The 18,562-nt window shown below is 44.4% G+C and overlaps 1 protein-coding gene and 1 long non-coding RNA gene across 2 annotated transcripts; one reads left to right on the top strand and one right to left on the bottom strand.

Annotated features, from left to right (window-relative positions):
- Window positions 1-969: 969 nt before the first annotated feature.
- On the bottom strand, window positions 970-18,295 carry LOC309700633 (sodium- and chloride-dependent GABA transporter 2-like). The gene is made up of 15 exons (XM_082524330.1): window positions 18,126-18,295; window positions 17,752-17,996; window positions 17,452-17,586; window positions 12,715-12,855; window positions 12,518-12,608; window positions 12,306-12,438; window positions 10,879-11,013; window positions 10,185-10,288; window positions 9,211-9,335; window positions 8,259-8,371; window positions 8,023-8,160; window positions 7,840-7,942; window positions 4,641-4,741; window positions 3,047-3,217; window positions 970-2,946 (listed from the first exon to the last, which is right to left on the bottom strand). Coding segments are annotated over exons 1-15 (1,875 nt in total). The 5' UTR covers window positions 18,128-18,295; the 3' UTR covers window positions 970-2,808.
- LOC309700635 lies at window positions 4,750-7,796 on the top strand. Its single transcript, XR_014274705.1, has 2 exons — window positions 4,750-5,963; window positions 6,812-7,796. It is a non-coding gene; the product is annotated as an uncharacterized lncRNA (long non-coding RNA).
- Window positions 18,296-18,562: the final 267 nt, after the last annotated feature.

The raw sequence follows: 18,562 nt of genomic DNA, 5'->3' as shown, positions 1-18,562 counted from the left end.
AAATGTTTAAATTTTTTAAATACGTGTGATGAAAAAGTGCTGCAGCTGCGAGCTGGTGGCAGTGAGCCTGAGCAGAAACGAACTTTTCTCCAGCATCTCAGCATCTTTCAAAGCATTCAGTGAAACAACGCAGACACATGCTTTGGCTCGCATCCTTGCAGCGTCCTCCTCTCTTCTTCTCTCCCTCCCTCTTCCTCTCTCCTCTTTTGAATCTCACACACTCAGCCCACTGGATCATTTTTAATCCACATCATGTGAAACAGAGACGTATGCCAAAGCAACCATATGGACATAAACCCTCCCCCGTTTTCCCTGCACACACACACACACACACACACACACACACACACACACACACACACACACACACACACACACAGTTACATAGTAACCCGGATCACATGTGCAAGAAGGAGGCTGCATTCAGTTTTGCACGTCACCAAAACGAGATGTGTGTGTTTGTGAACCCTTCGTGCTGAGCCACGTGTGTGTGGAGGACCAACCCGCTTCCTCTGGTGGCTGTGGGGGGAGGGAATCCAATACAGTTAATTGACAAACCGAGCCTTTTACATAACCGCCGGACTCTGTCTAAGTGCTGCTGTCTGAATTCCTCCCCACCCGCTGCTGCTCTCCCTCCCTCTTTAGTCTCCATGACACCCTCTCCTCCTCCTCCTCACACACACACTCCATCTCTCCTTGACTTCTATCCTTTCACGGATGTTAAACCAGCAATTCGCATCAGGATGAGGAGAACACTAATCACGGCATTTGTTCCTTTTTCCTCCACCTCTCTCCTCACTTCTTCGCCTCCGCTCGTCCACCCTCCTGGTAGAAGCCAGGTGTGGCCTCAGCATCTGTTATCGCCCCACTGAGGGAGACCGCGACGCCTCCCGGGGCCTCCCGGCGACACACCTGCACGCACACACACGGCTTGTCACACGAACTGAATTAAACAGTCGACACAAATGCTCATGTCCACAATGTTTATATATATATGTATATTAATATATAGTCATTTAGAAAAGAAAATAACAGTACAGATGGAGGATTTCAAAATAAAGAGGCACATGCATACACTTGTAAACAGAGATGATGACACACTTGGATCAATCTGAAGTCAATCAGAAAGACATCCAGGTTTGAATGACAGCAGTTTCAAGTTTCCATAAGAGTCTCTTTATATCTTCGAACATACTGCATTTGAACACATCACAATTGCTCAAGAAGAAGCGTTTCCAGTGAAGAACAGGTTGTGTCCTAAAGCACATTAAGTTACTGGAGACGTCGCCTCCACTAGGCTGAACGGTGATAGAAAAAAAACAGGAAGGAAAGTAGAGTGTAAATAATTAAAACATATTCTTGATTTACATTTCAAGTCCAAACATAAGGAACTGAAGTTGTTCAACTAGGACACATTCCTTCATCGCACTCCTGGTGTTAGTTTTCTATGTCGTAAACATATCTCTACTATCATTTACACGCTGTCTTCAAAGAAGTCTACTGCGTTCACACGTTAGAGCCGCAGAGAAAATCACAATAAAGAGGTCGGAGAACTAAAAACATTTCAACTCAAAAGTGATGTACAAAATTAAAAAATAAAGTCAGATATATTTTTCTGACAAAACAGTTGCAGCAGCAGTACTGCATTACTGCATGCTGGCTGTATGCATGTTTCCCTGCAGTGCACAGCTGTCTAAATAATGCCTCAAATCTTTATAAAAACTGCACAATTGCAACAGGAAGTAACAAAAACCCCCAAAACAAAAACAACAGTAATTAACTTTTTTAACAACAAAGACGTGTGATGGATAAAAACCGATTGCTGCACTTGATCTCAAGCACTTGTGCGTTGGCAGCAATAAAAAGGACTTGACTGAATGTCTTCTCTACTTGGTCTGAGGGTAAGACGTGTTATGATCCATTCAGATGTCATGATATTGCCATCACAGAGGGTGAAGCATGAGAAAAAAAAACAACCCATCCCTATAAATTACTGCATAACACGCCTGACTCATGGAGTCATTTCAGTTTATACCTTCACCCCAATGAATCGATGCACTCTTTTAGTGGACTCCAAAGCAAAGCAGTCATGCTAACGCAAACAGTAATCTCTCAGGCTCTCATAGAGAGTATAGCTCTATGTATGTATGACTGCTGGCAAATAAAGGGAACATTAGTCCTGCGCGCAGACAGCCAGCAGAAGCTATAATTATATGGTCCTTAATTACATGAATAAACTGAGACAACAGGAAAAAAAGCAGGTAAAGAGATAACATGATTCAAAGCCAGAAGGGTGTGCTGTTTTACAATAACCAGCTCTGGCAGGCAGGGTGTGGGTCTGGTGCAAAAGATTAAACAAACTGTGTCCCAGTTCAGGGCTGGACCCTCTGTAGAAAGCTCCAACCTGAAGAAACTATTCCAATAGCAGCTAGATGGTGCGTTCAGGTAGGTCTTGTTTAGTTTTGTTTACTTTAACTGACGTTTTCACTGAACTAATTCAAAATAACCTTCTAAAGTTAAATATGTGGAAAATATATCAGCTTTATCATCTGAATGCTCCTGTAGATGAAGGCCGTTGTAGATGATGTGGATGTCCTCTGAATCCCTTCAGAGAGCCCATAATTGAAGGATCACCTTTTGAGCTGATTACAACATTTAGTCAACAAGTACAGACTGATGAGGATCCAGCCCCTCTGTTGGTATCCAGCAGCATTAGCTCTAAAGTTGACCCTCTGCCCTGACACACCCGACTGACCGAGCAGCAGCCACTGTTACATTGTTGTCAAGTGTCTGTCGGGTCATCTTGTCCTAGATGATTTCTTTTAACGGTGCCTTTGACTTCTCAGTGAGAGGCAGACTGGGGCTGGAGGGGATCGCTGACTGGTTGGAGAGGTGGTGGAAGGTCAGTGACGGGGTTTCAACGGGGCTGCACAGGATTTGGAAGCGCTGCGGGATAGAAAGGTTGCAGTTAGTTGACTGTGGATCAGCGTCATTAAAGGCACAAGACAGTTTCACATCCAACAGCAGGAAAAACACATTGTATCACCTGTGTCAGGGTTCCCGGGGTAGTGACCAGGGCGTAGATGGCCCAGATGGGAAGCAGAGAAACGGATGAGAGGGTAAGGATCCAGCCCAGCGTTGTGGCCCATACTGGAGCCACCAGTCCTTTCCCCAGGCTCAGTGGTGACCAGCGCACCAGGGAAAATATAAATGTGGCCTGAAGAGGGGAGAAAGGAGGACGGGGTAAATACTAAAGGTCTAGGCCTCTGTCAGTGCGCCCCAGGGTGGCTGTGGCTACAATGTAGCTTGCCATCACCAGTGTGTGAATGTGTGTGTGAATGGGTGGATGACTGGTTGTGTAAAGCACTTTGGGGTCCTTAGGGACTAGTAAAGCGCTATACAAATACAGACCATTTACCATTTAGGCTTAGACATTTTAGGCCAAAAATGGTAAATCAGTGTTTCCCAGTTAAACAGCAGCAGCGATAAATACCCTCCCTGAGAGCCCTTTAATAGCTGCTGGATGTAGACGAACAGGTGGCTATTTACTCATTCGCTGTTATGCGGTCGATGAGATGTCTCCTAATGCTCTCAATAAATATGAGACCGGGAAAGAGTCTGGCTCTGTCCAAAGGCAGTAAAACACCTCTGCTGCACAATAAAAACATGCAGTACCTCTCCCAGATTTTCATCTGTGCAAAACGTGTTTGAATTTAAATAGTTGCTGATTATATTTTTATACTAAATTACAACTACGTGGACAAAAACAAAGAAACCCCAACGACCCTGGGAAAGGTCGTAAAATACGGATCAAACCAGAACGCAGTGATCTCCAAAACGCTGAAGCCCCATATTTAACCTAACAAGTGAAGAAACAAAGAAGTTTCTCAACATAAGATTTCAAAGAACAAACAGATTATCATTAAATGACTCAAGGCTGAAAACCAACGATCTTTATGGTTTAAGGCAGTGCTGCATTTAAAAAAAGACACAATTCTGTAGTGGAAATCATTTCATGGGCTTAAAAATACTTGAAAATTGCAAGTTAAACCTCAGAAAGTATCTAGAAACCCTCACAACCAAACAACAACAAAACAATTCTACAAACAAGAGAGGCGATGCTGCCGTCTTTGGGCCACAGCTGATTTAAGGATGGTCTGACTAAATAAGACTGGAACTAAAAACGAGTATCTGGAGCGGGAAGTGTGTCCATAACTGCAGCTTTCTTGAATGTGTTGCTGGCATCAAATTGAAAAGCAGACTACATTTTTCCAAATAACTTTTGACATGCTGTCTTTCTTCTGTTTCAGTTGAATGTAGCCTGAAATTATTTGCATTCAGTTTCCATTTACATGTCAAACAGTGTTTCAACTCTTTTGGAAACTGCTCGCATCCAGTGCTTCTTGTGTCCTGCCAACGGAGCTCATGATTCATTTTCTGCTCTGGAGGTGGTGGAATAAAAAGCCAACCTCACTGATAGAGAGACAAACAAGTGGCACACAGATGAACCCTGATATTTTCCTGAGAGGTGGAAGGTGGAATCTGTATGAAATCCCACACCTGTGCTAATGGACATCCTACTTCACAACAAACAGCTCATAACAAAGTGGAATGCAGGTCAGCGGGTGGAGGTTACTCACAGTGCACACGATCGGGGTCAAGTATTTCCAGCACAGGTTGAAAAAAGGAAGAGGGCTGTAGCCGGTCATATCCCTGATGTTGGCGCTGAAGCGCTCTGCTCCTGTGGCCAAAACAAGAACACAGTGAGGTTTGGTTGTGGTTCAGTTCACATCATGGTTTGGCAACGGTGGCCAACTGTGCTTAGAGAACATTTTTTCTTCCTGGTATTCATCGCCAGAGCGGAAAATACAAGCAAAAAAAAAAAGGAGAGAAAAACAAATTATAACTGAAATCGCTGCTGCACAGGACAAACAGCCAAGCTGCTGTTTACAGCCTGTCCACGCTCATACACTGACATCACGGTGAATGACCTTTGACCTTTCAGATATGAAATGCCATTATGTTATTTTATCCTTTTGGGCAGTTGTGTGGAATTTTGTTGTAATCTTGTGATATACTGGCCAAGCTGAGGACACACACCAAACTGTCTGACTACCAACCCTCCTGAAATCCACACTAGTGCTTTTCTCGGCAGGCTTAAGAAAGTGAGCAAAATGCTATCAGTACCTACAGCTCTTTTCTTTTCTGTCTGGAGTGACAGTAGGAGGAGCACAAACTGTCACATACTCTGCAACTTAATTCAGTTTTATTAATATATAACACAACAACCTCAAGGCGCTTTATATTGTAAGAAAAGAAACATCTACAATATTAAAAAGGAACTCCAACAATCAGACGACACCCTATCCGGTTGTTAAGTCTGACGTCACTAGCCGTGTCTGGGTCTAAACTCCGCTGCAGGTCCATATATCAAACGATCACTATGGCATTACTGAGAGTTGAAAAACTGTCTAAAGTCTTTCATCTTTAATAAAATGATCAGCGTTCTGCTCTACCAGGTGTAACAATTGAGGTTAACATCCAGGCATCCATGAAAACGGAATTTATGACATTTAATGGAGTTAGAAGTTAGCAGGGAGTTAGCTCGCTAGCTTCTATCTAAATACACTATAGCATGTCCTGACTGCGGGGTTTTGGAAACAAATTAAAACGTACAGCTTTCTTATCACTTCCAGCATAAATGAAGACAGAAAACTAAACAGCAGTGACGTTTGTAGGATTACTGAAGTTGGGCTAGCTGGTATATAATGATGTGCTACGTGACCGCTAGCGACACAGCTATGTTAGCATAATATAAACAAGCTAACTTTTTTTTCCACTCGATAAAAGTTAACGTGAGTTTTCTCGGTGGTCAGAAACAAATGTAATCGCATGGCAGGATGCTGTAAAAGGACCAAACTTCAGCCAGGAGAACAACTGAGATAATCCATCCACAATACGAGGTTAGTCATTCATATACTGCTGCATGGGCTGGGCTGTAGTTACATCCTAAGGTTTTAAAAACTGAGCTTAAATAAATGATTAGCGGTAATAAAAGCCGAGGGAGGTCAACAGGGATCACTGACTGTTTTAGGAGCTTTTTGAGATCAAATAGAAGAAAATACATAACATTAAACATGTTAACAACACAAAAGCCATATTAAACGCAGACTACTTTAGACCCGGAAGTAGGATTCGTCGCGTCATCACTGAACAACCGGATAAGGAAGCACTTGGCGACAGTGGGAAGGAAAAACTCCCTTTTAACAGGAAGAAATCTCCAGTAGAACCAGGCTCAGGGAGGGGTAGAAACAGGACAAACCACCACACTGTAATGACTTACTCAATAACCTTAAAGCAATTTTGACACATGAAAGCTGGAGAATCTCGGGAGAGTCGGATGAGGAAGTTGTCTGCAGCTTTTCTTTCAGTTCAGTTCAGTTCAGAGTGTTAGTGGTCATCAGAGTCCTTAAAAAACTGTAAATTCCCACAGCCGTAAAAAGGGGGAAAAGGTGCAGCTGAGTTGTGAACGCTGTGTCGCACAGTCCACTTAAAACCCTTCTCCTCAACTCAAGGAGAGCCATAAAAACAGGCTTTTTGGCCCTCATAAGCACCCACACCTACAAACACATTCTCTGCTGGAGTATTCAGCCTATTTTTTATCTCATGAAATGGCAACATATATTTTTTCTAACACTTAAAGTCGACTGTCTAACCTCACTGAGCGTTTACTGCATTGTCCTGATGTATGCATATAAAACACTCCGTCCATTGCACTTTTAAACAAACAGTGTTTTTGTGAATGCTTCAGACCTCCATGTCTGGCTGGAGTGGGGGCTCCCTGGGGCCAGCAGACTGAGACTGAGAGGCGACAGGGCCCGGAGGCTGATTTAGGGCCCGGAGGAGACAGACAGGGGCCTGGCTAGGAGCCAGTCTCCCTACAACAGTGGGTAGCTGCAGCCATGTTAATATACTGTCTACTGCCTCTAAGTGGAATGCCGGAGGAGGGGAAGAAGTGGACAGCGAGACTGTGTGTGTGTGTGTGTGTGTTTATCAGATTTGAGGACTTATATTCATTAGTGATAAAAGTTCTTTTTATTTTCTATATAACAGCAACCAGCTTAAGATTATGTATAATCTCATTATCCTACTGCCTGAGCTCCAACTGAATTTAATTAAAGTCAGACTAGTAGAAATGACTCGGACACTATTTTTCCATTAATTTAGTGCTACATTAAAAAAAGAAAAGAAAAGAGCAAATAAAAATCAAACAAGAAGAGAGGAGACCAAAGCAGGAAAAAGGAGTGGAGAGAAAGAAAATCAAAGAAAATGGAAAATAAGCTAAAAAATGGAAAGAAAAGAGAATTCAAAACAAGAGTGGAAACAAGATAAAGGAAAGAACCAGGAAAATAGGATGACAAAAAATATAAGTACATTGAAAAAAGTATTTAAAAGAAAAAGGGGAAGAGGGGTTAGGGAAATGAAATGTTACACCGGAAGAGTCAGTTTGCGAAGGATCAGAAAGAGCAGTGTGGCGAGGAGAAAAAAGGGGAAGACAAGGAAAAGATTAAAATTGAAAGGAAATGAATGATTAGATTGACAAGGAGATTAGATAAAGACGGAAAAGGAGGAGAGGAAAGGGAAGGAGAAGGAAAAAAGAAGTAAAAGGTCACACAAAACAGAAGAGATGAGGAAAAAGGGAGATGATCAGAAAAGGAAGGAAAAGGAAAGGGGGAAGAAGAGAAAAAGGAATGGGAAATATAGAGTGGAGGGAAGAATCATGAGGACAGAAAACAGGTGATGAAAGGGCAAGGAGCAGGCTAGAGTTGGGATTTGTACCGTAGACCCAGCCGATGGCCAGAGACTGGAAGATGGAGAGAAGCAGCAGACTGGCTCCACTGCAGGAGAAATGGTCATAGATCTGGAACACATACAGACCGCCCTGCACCACACAGAAGAGACGACTCATTAAAAACAGGCTACTTCTCCAACACAACACATCCATCCACCGGTGTGACTTACCGGTGTGACCATGACCAGTCCAACCAGGAAGCAGACGATGCAGACAAACAGCAACAGCAGCTCTCTGCGGTGACCTCGTCTGATCAGGTGAGGGTACAGGTCAGTCACTGATGTCATCAGGGCCTCCAGGCTCACAAACTGCACGAGACACATATGTCGGCGTGTTTCCATGACACCGAACGCAACGCCAGTGGAGAGAAATTCAAAGTTTGTCGAGGGTGTTAGTCTGCATCTACCTGTGTGTCCAACCCCAGCATGATGATCATGAGGAAGAAGCAGACAGCCCAGAGTTGGGGTACGGGCATCATGGCTACAGCTCTCGGGTAGGCGATGAAGGCAAGCCCGGGTCCTGAGAAGACCATGAGACCAAAGATATTACAAACAATTAATATAAGTTTCTTCTGACATAAAATAATGGAAAATATTTACTATTTTTATCACATTATCATTTAGAGCTGAGCTCGGTTTTGTCGGAAGTTTCTTCCTTCAAAGAGAGTTTTCCCTTCCCACTGTTGCCAAGTGATTATTAATGGGTGGGTTGTCTGTGTAGCCACCACGAAGCACATCATTAAATACCAGCTGGGCCAACTTCAGTAACCCTACAAACGTCACTGCTGTTTAGTTTTCTGTCTTCATTTATGCTGGAAGTGATAGCAGAGCTGTACGTTTGAATTTTTCAGAAATCCCTCAGTCAGAACATGCTATATCATCTTTAGATGGAAACTAGCGAGCTAACTCCCTGCTAACTCCGTTAAACTTCATAAATTCTGTTTTCACGGATGCCTGGATGTTAAACTTCATTGTTACACCTGATAGAGGAGCCACACTAATCATTTTATTGAAGATGAAAGAATTTAGACAGTTTGTAACTCTCAGTGACGCCGCAGTGTTCTTATGACTTTGGGACCTGAAGCAGAGTTTGGACCCGGAGCAGGCTAATGACGTCGGACGTAAAGACCGGATTGGTATGTGTGACTAATTTTATGCTTCATTATTATTTTCACCACAAGGGCATCTTGATAAAATCTGGTTTGGGATCACTATCACTTCTGATTGTTTCACACTTCCTCCTCATGCTTTAACAGTTAAATTAAGAGTTAAATTAGCCTGTGGCACAAAACACCACAAAGTCAAAGTCTGCTGACTTATGCTGACAGTTCTGTGTCCTGAAGGAAAACAGTCTCTCACCTGATTGGGCTACGGTGCCTATGTCCACGCCTTGTTCCTCAGCCATGAATCCCAGCACCGAGAAGATGGCGAATCCTGCCAGGAAACTGGTGGCGCTGTTCAGGAGGCACAGCATAAAAGAGTCCCTGGAAAAATACATAAATACACACAAAATTAATCTGAGTTAACTAATTAGATTTCAATACAGTGCTGCCCAAAAGTCTTGAGCCACCCCTCATTTCCTTATATTTGAGTGGTAAAATCATGCAAACATACATGAAAATCCAGGATATGAGACAAAAAGGGAGTTTGTACAATTCTGACAAGCTTGAAAGTCGATATTTGATACGACCACCTTAATTCTTTATGTGAAGATGGAAGTTTTTGGCTAATAGGTCTAATAGTGAAAATGGTCGGGTACTAGGACTGGACTGAAAGTAGGTGAAAAAGCAGCCAATGTCCAAAGAAAGAACCGTGAAAGACCTTCAGAAGTCTGGAGAACTATTACTCAAAAAACTGCACAACAGTCTGGCTCCTGGTAAGCAGTATATACAGAGGGTGTCTCAAGAGTTTAGCACAGCACTGCGCTGAACACAAAAAACACCCTGTGAAAACTGAAAGACAGAACACAACCCCACTGAGGACTTGATCTGTCCTGTTACTGTAAATACAAGCCAAGAGTCAAGAGCTTGGCTCTTCCTGAGTGTGTGTGTGTGTGTGTGTGTGTGTGTGTGTGTGTGTGTGTGGGAGTCCTACAGTGTGGGAAACATGGCAGCGAGGGCTTTTCTTTAAGGTGTGGCTGTATCAGTGTGTTTTCTCTGTCCATTCCAGCCATTCCTGCTGGAAGCCATCTGACCAGTGGGAGCTTACATCTTACATTTCAGCAACTACAGTTTGTCTCAAGTCAAGTGGAAGAAGGAGAAGCCGTGTGGCCGACTCTGTTTTTACGTGGTTGTATGCATACATGTCTGTGTGTGTCTGACATAGTGTCTCACTTATAGCAGTCATTGTTGTATTTGTTGTAACTGCCCAGAGCTGTGAGACTTCCCAAGCAGATTCCATAAGAGAAAAATATTTGGGTACCTGCATCCATCCATACCTACAGAAACAAAGAGAAACAGAGAGCGAGAGGAGAAAGTGAAAGGACATGTTAGCCCACAAGCTCATATCTAACTGACTGATATACTTTATCAGCCTTGGCTGCTGTTTTGGGGTCAAAGGTACACCGTACAAGATGTTCTATATTACACAGTTTACAGGTAACATGACACAAACTTGGCTAATTAACAGAAACAAATAGATACTGATGCTGTCAAACCGTACCCACACGATAATAACAAACACTTTTTCACACCAGTGAAGAAGAGTTTGAAAGTCGCTTCTGAATTGATAGAGCGCAAAACCACAGCGACAATAAGATCTAATGATCTAGTGATGAAAATGTGGCACAGAGCAACAAATCAGATGTCACGTTGTAAACTACATTCAGCTTCACAACAATAATCCAATCTCCTTCCTGCTGTATGGCAGATCTGACATTTACTCACCTGACAGTGCGGCTCTCCTACCTGTAGGAGCTGCCGTATGACCTGCAAGAACGACTAGAAAAATGTCCTCCGACGTGATGCTTTTCAAAATCTGCCACCGTTTACGGACACATAAAGCGAGTGCGCGTTTGTGTTGCTGTACCTGTGGGTCAGCCAGGCGGGTAACGTTGGGTTTGAGGTAGTAGATGATTCCCTGGGTGGCTCCGGGCAGGGTGGCACCACGCACCAGCAGCACAAACAGCATTACATATGGAAAGGTGGCCGTCAGGTACACCACCTAGAATGTACACAAGAGCGTGCAGGGATGTGGTCGCAGAGACAAACAGGGAGGATGTGACTGTGATGTTCTTTAAAAAAAAAGAAAGAAAATACTACAAGAAGGAAAGTTGGAGTCTTAAAATCTGTTGACTGACGGCGGCGGAGGCACAGCAAATAAGTCCGACAAAGTGGCTGCAGTGTCGTGGCCCTTATTTCTCATCTGCTACATGAAAGGAGAATTATGTTTTGGACTTTACTGCTCCTCGAGGTTCTGTTTAAAAGACTTTATGTCACCATAAAAATGCTCCTGCCGTAGATATTTTTAAAATTTTATAAATAAATGGGTGCCATTAAATTATATGTAAGCATGTTTTGTTTATGAGGTAGGCATTTGGTTTTTTATTACTTTTTCATAGTTCCTTTGGAAACTTTTTTCTTCTCAAAAATGCATGTTGGCTATGCACTGTGTAAGAGGGAGAAAGTCACACACATTCTCCTGCTTCTACCTTTCTTTCTAAGCGACCTTTTGATTTGGAAATATGTCCAAAATCAGCCAGGCAGAGTTATAAAATCCCCTAACCTTTTCCCTACCCATGCTGGACAACATCCACCAATATTCACTCTTAAATAGTACATAAAGTACATAAAGTAGTATTCAGGACAGGCCTAGTTTCTTCATATTTTAGCAGAGAAGCCCTGTTTTTGACAAGTGAGCAAGCGCTGGCTCTGCTGCACACCATATAAATAGTTACCGAGAGGCGACCAGCTCCAGTGACACCTATATTTATCTGACCCTGTGCTCTGGGGGATTGTAAAAACAGTTTTCACACAGAGGTCAAAGCAGTTCTCATGATATCCATTTTTGTGGGCACAAAATGCTGACTTTAAAATTCAAACACTAAAACTAGAAAAAGTGTCAGAAGTGGAACATTCGCAAGAGCTCAAACACTTGTTTCTATCACTTGATGTGGGTGAGCACCTGGAAACCACAGATGGAACTGTGATGCTAATGCTATGTCTAAAAACTTGCATTCAGTATGGTTACCTAAAAGTTTTCTGGTGCTACAGAAGACTAACGCTTTTCTGACATGACTGCTGAACACTTTACTGCTGAGCTTATGGGCTCAGTCCCTCATTTCGGCCAGACTCCCAAAACTTGTTGGTCACAAGTTGTTAGTCAATGAGCGTGCACTCGTCACATCTTACACCAAAGATGGATGCATCCATCTTTTACACTGTCTATGGTGGCAGCTTAGACATGTAGCTGAGACAGAGAGGGAACTTGATGAAGCTGATGTGTCGACTCCTCACCTTTCCGGTAGACTTGACTCCCTTCCAGACGCAGAAGTAGCAGATAAGCCAGACGGCGGCCAGACACAGAGCCAGCTTCCAGCTGATCGGGCCGAGCCCGTCCAAAGTGCTGGACAGGCGGAGCACCTCCCGCCTTAGAACACACGCAGCAGGTGTTAGCACCAAAACTGTTTCAAGCCTCATAATCAATACTCTAAAGATGTTACACTCACTCCCAAAACTCCATGACAGGGGAAGTGGCGTTCTCCGGCAGGCTGCTCGCGTTGGCCGTTTGGTTGTAGGAGTGATATGAGAAACACGCTTCTGCAGGAGGACACACACAACAGACCCCAGTTTGCCTCTTAAAGTCTTTTGCATGGTAGCGTCAAATTGCAAGGATGACAGCTTCTGATTTCCTGTTTTTACTGACTCGTGTTCCACGTGTTGTTACAGTGCGACCACGGCAGCTCCGCCTGGAAGCTGTAGGACAGGTATAAGAGAGCCCAAGCCAGGATGACTATGTAGTAAACACAGCCGTGCAGGATCATCACCTGGCTAGCGTAGCCGAGACCTAAGGAGACACAACAAGTTGCAGAGAAGACAAGCGGACACGTGTGGTGAGTTATGTGAGCATGAAGAGTGGCATAAATGAGCTTCAAAGCCTCCATGAACACGCCCTCTGTTATCAGTTCCAAGTCACTTGAGTTTGAGATGAAAGCATCCCGTTACTCAGACACTCGACTTGCAGCCCACACTGAGTACATCTTCATTAGATATGAATGATAGTCTTATGAGGCCCTGAGTGGGTTACAAAGTGTAGGCTGTTTGGCTAGACAAATAGCTGTCTGTGGTATCCGCTAATGAAATTCAGGCCGCATCTGACGACGGGCACGCTAACTGCACAAACCAGCGAGGAATTCCAACAGAAGCTTTTCTTTGTCCAAGTTTGCAATAAGTACGAGGACATGTGCCCGAGGAAGTGCAGGAGTTTATTCCAGTGCTAAACACATGGCCTTCATGCAGCTAGCTGTCAACAAAAACAGAGTGTGCGCAGATATGTGTGTGTGTGTGTGTGTGTGTGTGTGTGTGTGTGTGTGTGTGTGTGTGTGTCTGTTTGTGCACGCATGCATCTGCAGGCCATATGGGCCAGAGTGGCAAATGTTGGAACAAGAATAATTTTTCATTAAATAAAAAAAAACAAACATAGCTCCGCTGACACAAACACACACATACACCAATTTCAGAGGCGGTCCAGCAGCTAGCATGCTACTAGCATTAGCTGAGATGAACAAGCGTAACTGGAACATTTGGGTCTCGTCTCTTCTACACGCTCTTTGTCCCTTTCAGCAACTTTCACACTTTCTCTAGAAACATGGCAGTTACCCTCAGGGCTGCATTGCTTTGCTAACTACTGGTTGGAATCTGTGTGGCAGGTTAAGTATTTTTTGTTTTTTTTCCCCATGCATGCCAAAGTTGCACACCCTGCTAAAGTGTTGAGCAAACACAGAAACAGCTCCGGGGCTTGTCTAAATCTGAGAAAGAAATATATGACTGTTTTGTTTTGTAAGAAGCCTCTGCTGTCACAAAAATGCCCACAAGGTGTCAACTGGCAGTGCTGAACACAAAGCTGTGAATGACAAAAGCCTCGTGTCCAGTTAAGCATTATTATTATTATTATTATTTTTTTTTGCAGTTTCTCTTAGTGTTTGGTAAGGTCGCAGCACTAAAACCTGCTTGGGTAGGTTATGGAGAAAAAGAAAATGAGTTTAGTTATGGTTCTTTACAAGATCAACACTACACCTTGAAAAACGTGATGTGTCCATGTGACACTGGAGATGAGAGCAGTCTCATCACAGGGTCCCTTCATATAACATAGACTTGCTCTATCCCTCACACCATCTGTCCCGTGGTTTTTTTCAACTGCTGTGTTAAAGGTGAAAGATGAACTTGTTGGGTTGTGATTGTGTGTTTGGTTAATACTTATCTGAAACTCCTCTCTTGGACAGCGAGATACAAAGAAAACAAGACACTGCATGCTGTTCTTGGTCGGCAGGGAACGTGGTGCCTTTTGCACTCTTGAGCTGTTTTAAAGCACAAGCTGAGCTCCACTCTCCACTGCACATGCACACAGCTGGCATTTTCTGATTGCAGACACACTGTTTGTACAGGTTTTGTATTAACGTGGGAGCTTTGAATGCTTGTGCCAATATGGATGAAGAATGAGAAAAAAAGGCAAGGGGTAAAACCAGAAAACAGCACTGGGCAAAAATCTTGAGCTACCCCTCAACTTCTTTATAAGTTGGTTCCAAGGAGTCAGACTTTCTGGTAATTTTTTTAAAGTGGTCTTTAGCAATAGTTCTCCAAACTTTCTGAAGATCTTTCAAAGTTTTTCCTTGGACATTGGCTGCTTTTTCACTCATTGTTTCACTACTACTGAGAGTCACTGCTCACCTAATGCGGAGTTTTTAATGGTCAAATGCAGACCTTATTATCTCCCCAGAGAACTCACTTCGATCATACTCACAGCAGTGTATATCCCCCCCGACGCTAATGCTAGGTTGGCCATGAAAGAACGTTCTGCAGCCATTAACAAACACCAGAATAAACACCCCGAGGCTGCTTTTATTGTTGCTGGCGACTTCAACCACACCAACTTAAAGACAGTCCTCCCCAGATTCCACCAACATGTCTCCTGCCACACCAGAGGAGACAAGACTTTAGACCATGTGTATTCCAACCTGGCTGGAGCCTACAAAGCCACACCCCTCCCCCACATTGGACAATCGGACCATCTCTCCCTGTTCCTCACACCTAGGTATTCACCACTCATCCAACGTGTGAAACCTGCTGTGAGGACAATTAAAATGTGGCCAGAGGGGACAGACGCAGTGCTCCAGGACAGATTTAAAAACACAGACTGGAATATGTTCACCCACACAGACCTGGACCAGTACGCCTCATCTGTACTGGATTACATCTCCAAAACCACAGACAGTGTCACCACCCAGAAACGGATCACCATGTACCCCAACCAGAAGCCTTGGATGAACCGGGATGTTCGTCTCCTCCTGAAGGCCCGCAACACCGCCTTTAGGTCAGGAGATGCACACGCCTACAGTACAGCCAGGGCTAATCTAAAGAAGGGCATCAAAAAAGACAAACACCATTACAAAAAGAAGGTAGAAGAACACTTCTCTAACTCCAACCCCCGACGCATGTGGCAAGGACTCCAGACCATTACAGACTACAGGACCACCAAACCCTCCCCCGCATCCTCTGATGTCTCCTTCCTCAACGAGCTCAATAACTTTTATGCTCATTTTGAGCGAGGGAACCCCACAACCACAACCAAAGCAGACATGACACCAGACCACCAACCTCTGACTCTCTCCCCCACCGATGTAGGAGCGGTGCTGAGCAGGATCAATGTCCACAAGGCTGCAGGTCCTGATGGCATCCCCGGGTGTGTTCTCAGAGCGTGTTCTGGGGAGCTTGCAGGAGTGCTCACAGACATATTCAATCTGTCCTTGGCCCACGCTGTGGTACCGGCCTGCTTCAAATTCACCTCCATCGTCCCGATACCCAAAAACTCCAACCCATCTAGCCTCAATTACCACCGCCCAGTAGCACTCACCCCCATCATCACTAAGTGCTTAGAGCAGCTGGTCCTAGCACACTTCAAATCCTGTCTCCCCCCTCACCCTGGACCCCCACCAATTCGCATACCGCCAGAACAGGAGCACAGAGGATGCCTGGACACCTGGACAACAACAACACCTACGCCAGAATGCTGTTTATAGACTTCAGTTCAGCATTCAATACAATCCACCCCTCACAACTCATCAGGAAACTGACAGACCTGGGCATCAGTTCCCTCATCTGCAAATGGTTACTGGACTTCCTGACCAACCGCCCCCAACATGTCCGGCTGGATAACTGCTGCTCATCTACAATCACGATGAACACCGGTGTACCACAAGGCTGTGTGATGAGCCCTTTCCTCTACTCCCTCTTCACCCACGACTGCAGACCTGCTGATGGTTCCAACACCATCATTAAGTTTGCACTGATGAGGCCACGGTGATTGGCCTCATCAGTGACAACGATGAGGCCGCCTACAGGGAGGAGGTGGATCGTCTGGCTGAGTGGTGCGACAGAGACAACCTGCTGCTTAACACCGAGAAGACTAAGGAGCTCATCGTGGACTACAGGAGGAATGCTGACCCACATCCACCCATCCACATTAAGCGGACGGCTGTGGAGCGTGTGAGCAGCTTCAAGTTCCTGGGAGTCCACATCTCCGAGGATCTCACCTGGACGACCAACTGCTCCAAGCTGGTCAAGAAGGCTCACCAGCGCCTCTTCTTCTTGAGGACTCTGAGGAAGAACCACCTGTCCTCAGACATCCTGGTGAACTTCTATCGCTGCACCATCGAGAGCATCCTGACCAACTGTATAACAGTCTGGTACGGGAACTGCTCTACCTCGGACCGGAAGGCGTTGCAGACGGTCGTGAAAACTGTGCAGCGCATCGCCGGAGCACCACTTCCTGCCATAAAGGACATCTATAGGAAGCGGTGTCTGAAAAGGGCTGGGAAAATCATCAAAGACCCCAGACACCCATCACATGGACTCTTCACCCTCCTGCCCTCTGGGAGGCGCTACAGGAGCCTCCGGACTAAGACCACCAGGTACCGGAACAGCTTCTTCCCCACAGCTGTCAGACTCCTGAACTCTGCCTCCTGACATCTGACCCACGTTAAACTCATGGACTGAACATACACACACACCCACAACCACCTACACACACAATGGACAACTGTACCCTCAAACACACAATAATAACATGGACTGAACCACCACTCACAACCACTAGCACTTTATATAGCCTCTGTAGAAATTATCCACATATCTCACTTATCTTAACTGCACTACTGTATAGTTCTGTGTAAATAAAACATACTGGACTGAAAAGACGCACACACATCTATTTTAAAGAGGTGCAAGCACAAACTCGTGCATGCAGTTATACAAACATTTGTCTTTGGAAGACTGAATTTGATATGCATCTAATAGTAACAATAATACATATTTGATTAAATAATGAGGAAAAAAATATTGGCTGATATTACTGTTGGCTACATAAAACAAAAGGAAATAAAAGTACCTCCAAATAATGGGCACATATTCCTCCAGGCACTGACCCCTCCCAGGCTGGTGTACTGTCCCAGTGAGGTCTCCAGGAGGAAGAGGGGGATGCCGCACAACACCAGGAACAACAGGTAAGGTACAAAAAACACACCTGTGCCAAACATAAAAGGTGCTTTTAAGGAGCAAACCAGACCAGCTTAATCTTAATTTCAAGTCACAATGATTCTGAGAATGAGACTGGAAAAATAGGACAGGGAAAGGAGAAAAAAGAGACAAAGACACTTTAGACAATGCCAGTTTTACTTCCTCTCTTTACCTCCACCATTTTTGTAGCAGAGGTAAGGGAACCTCCAGACGTTTCCCAGACCGATGATCTGCCCGGCTACGGCCAGGAGGAACTCAGCCTTGGAGGCCCACTGGCCTCTGGCTTGTAGGCCGTCTTTGGTAGCTTCTTTTCCCATTGGCAGGCTCCCCTGGGGGAACTTGTTTAGCAGTGTCCCAGCAGGATTTGGAGGCAGTTGATCGGGCATTGCAGGTTCTGGCAGTGATACGAACACAACCCTGAATAAGGTGGAAAAGATAACGGAGACGATCAGGATGAAAGCAAATAACAGCTCACAACTAGTTCGGACTATTTGGAGCAAAAATAAAGTACAAGAAAGTAAAAGAAGGGGGCACGAAAGATCTCACATCTTCGCAGCCAAGCCTGAACGACAGGAAGCCGAGTGTGTCTGCTGGCAGTTGGTTTGGCTGCCTCACTTATCTACGATGCTTGTGTCAAGGACAAACTAATGTGGGTGTGTGTACTTTATCTGTGGACTGCAGGACTACCCCTTACTAAATGTGTCAGTTTCAACATAACTGGGAACTACTTCATACATTTAGGTGTTTTGTAAATGTACACACGGTGAAGGACATCCAACATTCAATAACTATGTCTACCTTTTACCTTAACTCCATCCATTGACTTGTAAAACTCTTTATTAATTTGTCCTTTAGTAAATTAATAAAGTTATTACAGCAGCAATAAGACACTCTGCTCCTTGTTATGTTAAAAATCTCTGATATTCAGACTATTGTGACTCACCAGAGTTTATGATGATATTCTTTATTATTCTTTCATGTAG

This window comes from Aulonocara stuartgranti (genome assembly GCF_965226115.1).
Source record: "Aulonocara stuartgranti genome assembly, chromosome: 23".
Taxonomy (NCBI): Eukaryota; Metazoa; Chordata; class Actinopteri; order Cichliformes; family Cichlidae; genus Aulonocara; species Aulonocara stuartgranti.
The sequence above is the reverse complement of the archived record's forward strand: the minus strand, read 5'-3'. Positions and strand labels throughout refer to the sequence as shown.

Bases quoted from the DNA above. Each gene is read 5' to 3' on its own strand.
- LOC309700633 (XM_082524330.1), bottom strand. The intron at 10,289-10,878 runs GTACAGCAACAC...TTGTTTCTGTAG, and splicing joins CCCGCCTGGCTGACCCACAG to GTATGGATGGATGCAGGTAC. The intron at 8,161-8,258 runs GTAGATGCAGAC...TGTCTCGTGCAG, and splicing joins TGCTGGGGTTGGACACACAG to TTTGTGAGCCTGGAGGCCCT.